Genomic DNA, 9640 nt, shown 5'->3' on the forward strand with positions numbered 1-9640 from the left:
CTCTCTTTCTCTCTCTCTCTCTCTCTCCCTCTCTCTCTCTCTCTCTCCCTCTCTCTCTCTCTCTCTCTCTCTCTCTCTACCACACCTGCTGTCTCGACCTCTGACTGTTCGGCTATGAAAAGCCAACTGATAATTACTCCGGAGGTGCTGACCTGTTGCACCCTCTATAACCACGTTATTTTGTTGACTGCTGGTCATCTATGAAGAATGTTTGAACTACAGTACTTGAAGAACGATCTGGCCTTAATGGCCATGTACACTTTATAATCTCCACCTGCACAGCCAGAAGAGGACTAGCCACCCCTCAGAGCCTGGTTCCTATCTAGGTTTCTTCCTAGGTTCCTGTTTTTCTAGAGAGTTTTTCCTAGCCACCGTGCTTCTAAATCTGTATTGCATGCTATTTAAGGATTTAAGCTGGGTGTCGGAATAAGCATTTTGTGACATCTGCTGGTGTAAAAAGGGCTTTATAAATAAATTGTACTGATTGATTGATGATTGATTGTATGAAATGGAGTAGCATATATCCATCATGTAAAATGAACATTGAGCACTGTCTCCATGGAGTATAGCACTGCAGCCTTAGGCAATGTATATTTACGTGGTGCATAACATTATCTCATATCACATGCATGGCAAGACATGATTGATGTAATTAGATGCTCTGGAGAGATCCCACCCTCCTTCCCCAACACATGTAGAATGCTTAGAAACCACCAGAAACCTGTGAAATAGATCAACAGATGATGTTTTATCTCCTCTCAAGGTCTGTTGGTTTACATTATCTCAGAATCAGGAACTGTCATATCCCATGTGATATGTCAAAACAAGTTGATGCATGTGTTATCATGTTGCATTGGGTTTGTATTTGTATTTATTGTGGATCCCCTTTAGCTGCAGCAGCTACTCTTCATGGGGTCCAGTAAAATGTAGGCAGTTATACAATTATAAAAACATTCCTAAACATTCACAACAGATTTCACAAAATCCATGTTCCTGTTTGATTTCGGGGTAGGCTGTCAACAGCATGTACTGTGACACTATGATATGTATTCTGATCAAGTCAACAATACTTCTAGGCATATCTGACGTCATGTATTTGATATCTTTATGTGAAGGTTAATGTCCATATTGACATCAGTTCATTGTGTTTGAGGACGGTTCACTGACGGGGTTTCGAGGGATACGATTAGATTAGACGAGTTTAACAGTTACAGAAGAGCTCAGTAGCCTATCAGAACAGCTGCAGTATCAGAGGCGCAGAGCCTTAATTAACGGGCTACACATAATGGCTGACGACAGCCAGGTAAGGTTAATTTTAGCCTACGTTTAACGAGCTTTACAGTTGTCCTAATTCCATCTTGTTCTAATGGCAAGTCTGCCTTAAGTGCAGAAACGATGGTTGATATTAGAAAATAAGTATGATTGGAAGTTTAGGCAAGTAATTCCAATTGGGGAATTGTTGTGGGATGTTAGCATAACATATTGTGCGTGTAGCATTCGTGCCATGGAGGATTGGGCAGGCCGGCAGGTTGCTACAGGATCCTAGTATCATGTATGTTATAGAGATCAGATCTGGCTGACTTTTTCACCTGAACTGCTCATTGGCTGTCCATAATGAGCCCAGCGAGCAGGATGTGTAGCTGGGCTCTGCAATAATTAGCTCCCAGAGCAATTACAAATACCTTTCGTTATTTTAAAAGTGTCATTACAACTAGCAACATGACAGGCAGTCACCTCTAAGCAGGACTCAGTAGAAACGCTATGTGTTGGATTTGTCCATGTCTCGCTAAATTAACCTAGCTACCAGAACAGATGTGGAGAATTTATACTACAGTTTTAAGGGATCTCTCTGAAGGTTTTAGATGATACAATGGTGCTTCGTCCTCTGGATGAAGAACCATACATCTCGGCTTGGTTTCATTGCATTATTATTTGGGGAACGTTGACATGCCATTTGTGTTGACGGATGGATGAAAATAATGTAATTATAGTATCGTTATACATAGGTTAGCAGACAAATCCGCATGATAGAACTGAGCCCTGCTCCATTTCAGCACCATGCCGTGGGCTCAGGTGCTGTCCAGACTCGAAACATTTCAGCACCATGGCACGGTCCCCTGACGCCAAGAAACGTGTCAGCACTATGCAGCGGACAGCTCCATAGTGCTGAAATAGTTCAAGCCCCCTAGAACATAATTGATTTTAAATTATTCTAGGTGCAAGTGGTTATAATTTATTGCATGTCCTAGTTTTGCAGTTTTGCAACCTCAGAATTATAGCTAATGGATGGCAGCGAGTTACGTTTTTGTGCATGGCGATGAATAAGGATGCTTGATAAACCATAAATTAAACGCAAAAACGTGCACTTACAAATATTTTCGTTTGGCAGAACTTTGACAAGCTATGATCTGTTTTCTAATGACATTGACAGTTCATATAAACATTAGACTTAGGCCTAATTGTGACATCATGTGTGTATGACATCTTTGAAGAATGCCCTGGCTTGAGCCAATCGGTATCGAGTATTCAACAATGCTTTGGCATAATTCACTTCAGTTGTCTGCCGATGGTTCACTGATGTTTTTTCAAAGGAGGTATTAGTATTTCCTCTAAACAGCCTACAACAATAAGCTACACATCATGTCAGATGACAGCAAGGTATGGTTCATTTAGCCTATTTTGAGTTTAGAGGAGAAATTACTAACAATATAGTAGGTCACTACCAAAGCAATAGGTCTCACTGGTTTGATCCATGGACTGAAATCTGACCACTATTGCCGTTTTGTTTAAAATAGGAGCGAATAAGTTGTTTCACAAAGTCACAACCTAGGACTGATATTGACCTCTCATTTATCCACCAGAGCGTGAAATGGGAGGATCCCCCGGATGACCAAAATAAGGTTGTGGAGAATATGAAGGATGAAACAGAGACACATGAGACCAACAAGAACAGGACAGGAGGCAAGGTAAGACATATGCTGTCCTTTACACATGTTCTGCCTACTTAGACATCACTAAATCCTAGCCTTAAAGCATTAGGAGGAGACGCTACACTGACCTTAGATCTGCTATGAGACCTATAATCTGTTGTCATGTAGGCTAAACGTAAGTCCAGTGGCCGTGCCAAGAAGACTTCCGCGGAGGAGGACAGCAGCATTGGTGCAGGTCCGAGATTACTTCATGTTGGGTGCAGGTTGTGTTCAAATTCATCAGCACTGATCTGAGAAGATAGTATCTATATAGGTGAAAGCAATATAGTGGAGGCCCGCAGAGAAATGTGCTTTTACCTGTCCAGTGGAATCAAATCACTAAAGGTGAAGGAAATTAGGGATCAAGTTCAGATTCAACTTTAGATTTCTCTTTGCGGTTTCCCAGAGTCTTCTCAGACACCCGGGTGTGGTTTCCGGGAAAGGGGATCTATCATTGAGCAGCTGGAGAAGGAGGCTCAGAGGACTCTTATGCCTTCTCTCAAGATTGAGACATGCTGTGCCCCAATCCTCCTCTCCTTCCTGAGGAGTCTAACTGATGAGCAAGTCCCATGTCTTTTTCCAACCTCACATAAAACAACTCTGAATTTATAGTCATAGTGCACCTTCTAACCACAAATGGGATTTTAGACACTACACCTAACATCACTGTAACCACACCCCTAACTCTTCCTGTAAATCAAGAACAAAATGTCACATGTACTTGCTAATAGCTTAATTAAATACACTTTTATTTTCCCTAACATGGCTATCTAGTGACTCCACTAACTCAATACCAGTGTGCAGGTAAAATATGTTTCCTTTCTTTTCTTTTCTCTAGCCAATGGAGAGTGATTCAGCATGGCATGAAAAATAACGTAAGTCTCTCCACATAAGGTTCTGGTCAAAAGTTGTGCGCTATATAGGGAATGGTGTCATGGAATTGCTTGATTGACAAAAACATTACTCTGTTTGTTGGCCATAGCTCACATTCGAGCAGCTCTCCATGCTGTGTCTGAAGATTGTTAAAGTCGTGACCCAGACAGCCCTCCGCATTCTCCTACCAGCGCTAGCTCGTATCATGGGGGTGAACCTGAGGAGTGGGGCAACCTCCCCAGAATCCCAGTGCTCTCTGACAGGGTCTGAGGATTCCTTAGGCAGTCTGGATGAGAGAGAGAAAAGGCTGCTGACCAGTGAGATGAACTACTGGACTAAGGAGAGGAGGAGGAATGGCAGTGCAGGGTGCCGCCATAAATCCACTCGCAGAACCTCATCACCATGCTGTTCGCCTAAGAGGTATGTTCACAGCAATATTTCAACTTAATAATTGCAAGACCTGACCCATACTTATCATAAATTATTAACTTGGAATTCACACCTTGTAGTTTTAAGTTCTGGTCAGAAATGTTGCCACTGAGTGGGTGGGTCCAGGTGAAAGTCATTTTTAACTGGGTAAGCCATTAAGTCATCTATGAATAAATAGATCAGGTACATGCCTTTCAGAATTAATCATATTCTGATGTCGTACAAACATAAAAATCAGGCAAAAAAATCATGTCAGTTGGCTTTAGGCTTCTAGAACTACGGTGGTATGAGAAGTAAACCATCAGTGCTCTAATTTGGTTATCAGGCTCACTAATGAACCAGATTAGATACCAGTTGGTCACATTTGCATGGCATAAGTGGTGATTGTGTGTTTATCTTCAAGGTCCCAGACCTCATTGCAGAGCTTGCCTGCAACTAGAGAGGCTCCCCTCATGGAGGAGCCTCTAAAGGCTCTTTTTGGGGTAACGGAAGAGAGCCTCCTGATATCCCTGGTTGAGGGTCACTCCAACCCCACCTCCTCCAGCTCCTCCGATTTGAGCTGTGCTATCGTGAGAGAGGTAGTACACCAGCTTAACTCTGGCCTCTCAGTGGCCATTCAGGCCAGCTCGGGGAATTGCCCCCCTATGGACAGTCAGGACATAGCAGCAGGCAAGGAAGTCATTCGGGTAGTCTCGGTGCAGATCCTGGCCGAGCTACAGAGCCAAACGTCTGAGCCAGAGTGGGTAGGGTTTATCGAGCCCCTCATGGACCCTGTGACCGATGATGTGCTGGATGCCATTGTCGGCACAATGGACAAAATGGCACAGGACTTCAACATCCTATTGGATCTGGCCAAGAAGATGACAATCTTGGGGTCTAAATTTCTGACCAATCTTCAATGTGACCTTGATGTTGAGTGTCCATCTGGGAAAGAAGGGACCACTCACTTTCTCAAAGAGACTGGATCCTCTACCAGTGTGGTGGCCAGAAAGATTCAGACCCTCTCTAGCCCCGACTTTCAGTCTAAAGCCCTGAAGGCGGTGAGCACCATCCTTACAAGGAAAGTCAGCAGCTCTTCTGGCATGGCTCCTTCCTCTAGGCCTTCTAGTGCTGCTCCTAGCCTTACTGAAGCTCCCCTGAATACCAGCTGCATAGCCCTGACACCTGTAACCTCCACTGCCACAGTGATTGTTAAGGCATTTGTGGGAGGCATGGAGACGATAGCATCATTTGAAGGCACATGTGAAGCAGTTGATTGGCCAGTTCCTGTAAATGACCACAAAACAGGATCTTCACAGATGATAACCTTCTCTCTAGCCCGCACACTCTACGGCCGTATACGAGCAAAGCTGAGGGACCTTTTAACTCTATCCGCTCGAGAAGAAGTTGTGGCTAAGGATGCTTCTCTTCAGGAGTCTTCAGACACCCTGGAAAAGGCAACTGTTTCAACTGTTGAGGTCCAGTTACCCAGCACCGAACTTAGTAGAGTTCCCAGTGAGAGCCAACCAATACCAGCTCTCTGTCTCTCCAATCTGGATACCAGTACTCAAGAAGTTCTTAGCAGTGTTTTTTCCATCTACAAGTCAGAGTTATCAAAAGTGGAGAGTAAATCCTTGGCCGTTGTCAGTTCATCTGATGAGTCCCTAGAGGCTTGTTGGTTTGTTGATAGTGTCCTATCAAAGCTCGATGACTATACTATTTCCCAGTCACCCTCACCCAATGAAGACTTGAGCGTGAGTACTCAATATTCTCAACTGAGCTCAGAAGAGAGTGTCAGAATCACAGAGTCCTCTACTAGTCTGATTCAGAGCATTAAGAAGCTCTCTAGCAATGACTTCCAGACTCAGGCAGAAGAGGCAGTGAGTAAAGTGCTGATGAGATCCAGTCATTCCTTTATCACACAGATCAGCCATACTGGTCTTCAGAAAAGTCTGCAGGCTGGCTTATCATCTAGCTCACCATCAGAGATCCATGTCCTTTCAGAATCCATGTCCTCCATGTCCTCTGAGAATACAGCCTCTGGATTAGTGGAAACCTTTGTCAAAGGAATGGCGACTATTTTCCAGAAAAATGAGTCCACTGACACTGTGCTACTGGAAAGAAGTGGGAGAGTTTCGCAGTGCTCCCACGGGGGCTCCCAACTGGATGATACTGAATTGAGTGTTAAAATATCAGAGGAGAAGCTTTGGTCAACAGCTAAGACCATCTGCGTCAGTATGAAGAACACACTTAAGGATTTCTTCACAGGGCTGAAGCCACCCGGATCCGAAAGGACAGAAAATGCTTCTTCCAAAGAGACCCTTGGGGAAATCCTGGTTGCTATCCAGAGTGAAATCTCAAACTTAGGGCGAATGAAGGATTCCAGGGAGCTCCTTCAGATCAATGATATGGTAGGAACCATGCTGAAGGAGGTTGAGAAAAGTGAGGATGACAGTGAACACGTCTGCCAAGACATCCCTAGAACCTGTTCATCTTTGTCCACTTCTTTAAATGGTCGTAGTTCCTTGTCCAGCTCTTCAAAGAGTCCTAGGTCAGAGTGTGAGTTAGAGATCAACCTCCCTGGCACTCCCATCCCTGACGAAGTGCCTTTTGATCTGACCTGCCCCATCGTCAGGAGCTCCTGCATCGACACCAGGGTCTCTAAAATGCCAGAGATTTCTTCAAGTGACCTAAAGACAAAGATGATGGCACACACAGATGAACCCCTGCATCGTAACAGTCCAATGACTGACAGCAGTCGACCACCGAGTGCTAAAGCCTCTTTTCGATCCTCCACTCCGTCTTTCACCAGCAAGGGAACCTCTTTGGTACCAAAGGGAGATGGGATTGACATTGAAGAGAAGGAGGAGTGTATCCCCAGCAGCTCTGGCCATCTGAGGGAGCTCTTAATCATCCCGGACATCAGCAGTGCCTCTGCATTCCCACTGCAGTACTTGATGGACTCCAGCAAAGATGATGTCATCTGTTTGGTCGCCATACTGGTGATAAGGTTGCTATCGGAGATCAGACCCTCAACCCTAGATGGACCCTCCCAACAGGCAGCAGACGTGACAGCAACATCTCAGCAACTCATCAGACAAGTCCTGTCTGAGTTCTGTGCTGCATCTAGATTCTCCAGGACACAGGCATATTCCCAGAACCTGAACATCCAAAGGGTGTTCAGAGGTGTACATAAAAACCTCATGGAGGAGTTTGGCTCTTATAACACCCTGCAAGCAGCTATTTCCTCCCAGGACCCTGCATTTGACAGAGTCCTGGTAAAGTCCTTGACCCAGCAGCTGGTACAGGGATGCAAGGAGGCGTCAAGACCAGCTTCTGCTGCAACAAACCCATCAGACCAGGCTGAGACAGAGAGGGGGGCTGAGCAGAAAGCAAGAAGGAGCTTCCTTTGCTTTTCAATGACCAAACTCAGGATCAACTTCAAGGTATAGCAGGGAGTTAGCATTTGTTTTTGGTTCCAGTTAGGTGCTGATGTTATTGATGTTATTGATATGATAAGACAAATACATGAGATAAATATGTTTTATTAATCACTAAATTGTTGCCTTGGATTCAGAAGTGTTCCATTTATTTATTTATTCTCTGTACCATTTTCTTTACCTTTCTTCTGTTAGCGTTCCAAGAGAGGAAACAAAAAGGACTGCCATTCAGTCCAGGAACAGACTGAGATTCCCTCTACTGATGGACATTGCATAGGTAAGGACTTTAGAGCTCTGCTATAGCTTGTAGTTTTGTTTAGGTGTGTGTTAGAAACATAGGTATGCCTACCAAACTCATAGCACTTTTATTTTTCAACATTACTATACTGCATCTCTCTCTCTCTCTCTCTCTCTTATCCCATCCATTTCTCTTGTGTTTCTAGCTCCAGTTGGAGAGGTTTCTCCCTCCATATCTCAGCCTGTCAAAAAACGATCCTTGATTGTCAGGGTCTTTTCAGCAATGATGAAGCCATTCAGGCGCTTCAACAAGAAGAACCTGTAACCTGTTACGCTGCATGAGGAACTACTTTTGTAACAGCAAGACTTTTGACAAGAGGAATTTCTGCATGTCTACCCTTTCAAAGTATATTTGATCAAATAAATGGCAATGATTTTACAAGAATTTCAAGTGTTTTGGAAGATTAGTAAAACTGAAGCAGCTTTTCTCAGAGAAATGCACTAGTTCCCCCTTGGTTATACATTTATTGTGCAGTTTTTGAGTTGGCAGGACTTGGGGCAGCAGGTAGCCTTGTGGTTAGAGCGTTGGGCCAGTAACTGAAAGGTTGCTAGGTCAGATCCCTGAGCTAACAATGTAAAAATATGACGTTCTGCTCCTGAACAAGGTAGTTAACCCACTGTTCCTAAGCTGTCATTGTAAATAAGAATTTGTTCTGAACTGACTTGTCTAGGAAAATAAATAAAATAACCACAGCTTGACTCTAATACAATAGTTGCTGCATAGACTGTCAGATAACCAGATGTTGTCTATTAATTTAGTTTGATTGGTAAGAGCTTATTAGCAGCAAGGGGAAAACACATAGAGGAGAATTAGCTATCTGCAGCTAGATGTTTTCTATATGTTGAAAATATAAGGTCCAAAAGTTGACAGTGTATGTCAGAGCAAAAACCAAGCCATGAGGTCGAAGGAATTGTCCATAGAGCTCAGAGACATGATTGTGTCAAGACACAGATCTGGGCAAGGGTACCAAAACATTTCTGCAATATTGAAGGTCCCCAAGGACACAGTGGCCTCCATCATTCTTAAACGGAAGAAGTTTGGAACCACCAAGACTCTTCCTAGAGCTGGCCGCCAGGCCAAACTGAGCAATCGGGGGACAAGGGCAGTGCAGTGGAGCAGCAGTGCAGTGGAGTAGCTTCAACAGCCATAGGCCCAGGGATTGCACATCACATTCCATGATGCAATGCAGAATACGGCTTCACACAGAACAATCACCAAACCCATCAGATAACACTTAGCACAGCACAGCCAAACATCATGTATCACATGAAGAGGCATGTGTGTTCTCCAGACGTGATACCTTGTCATGGACCTGCTGTTTCGATCTTCGCTCTCTCTCTCCCCCACCTCTCTCTTTCTCTCTCTCTCTCTCTCTCCCTCTCTCTCTCTCTCTCTCCCTCTCTCTCTCTCTCTCTCTCTCTCTCTACCACACCTGCTGTCTCGACCTCTGACTGTTCGGCTATGAAAAGCCAACTGATAATTACTCCGGAGGTGCTGACCTGTTGCACCCTCTATAACCACGTTATTTTGTTGACTGCTGGTCATCTATGAAGAATGTTTGAACTACAGTACTTGAAGAACGATCTGGCCTTAATGGCCATGTACACTTTATAATCTCCACCTGCACAGCCAGAAGAGGACTAGCCACCCCT

The 9640-nt window shown here is 44.2% G+C and overlaps 1 protein-coding gene across 1 annotated transcript; it reads left to right on the forward strand.

The window, feature by feature from the left end:
• The first annotated feature begins 2582 nt into the window (after positions 1-2582).
• Positions 2583-8494, forward strand: LOC109873453 (uncharacterized). The gene is made up of 6 exons (XM_031818018.1): positions 2583-3529; positions 3808-3844; positions 3952-4262; positions 4675-7696; positions 7886-7967; positions 8134-8494. The coding sequence occupies exons 1-6, from the start codon at positions 3459-3461 to the stop codon at positions 8250-8252; spliced, it is 3642 nt and encodes a 1213-aa protein (XP_031673878.1). The 5' UTR covers positions 2583-3458; the 3' UTR covers positions 8253-8494.
• The last annotated feature ends 1146 nt before the right edge of the window (positions 8495-9640 follow it).

The sequence above is a fragment of the Oncorhynchus kisutch genome, unplaced genomic scaffold (assembly GCF_002021735.2).
Source record: "Oncorhynchus kisutch isolate 150728-3 unplaced genomic scaffold, Okis_V2 scaffold1229, whole genome shotgun sequence".
Classification (NCBI taxonomy): domain Eukaryota; kingdom Metazoa; phylum Chordata; class Actinopteri; order Salmoniformes; family Salmonidae; genus Oncorhynchus; species Oncorhynchus kisutch.

Coding starts and splice junctions, on each gene's coding strand:
- LOC109873453 (XM_031818018.1), top strand. CDS start 3,459: ATGCCTTCTCTCAAGATTGAGACATGCTGTGCCCCAATCCTCCTCTCC. Junction 7,697..7,885: donor AACTCAGGATCAACTTCAAG/GTATAGCAGGGA, acceptor TTCTTCTGTTAG/CGTTCCAAGAGAGGAAACAA. Junction 7,968..8,133: donor TACTGATGGACATTGCATAG/GTAAGGACTTTA, acceptor TTGTGTTTCTAG/CTCCAGTTGGAGAGGTTTCT.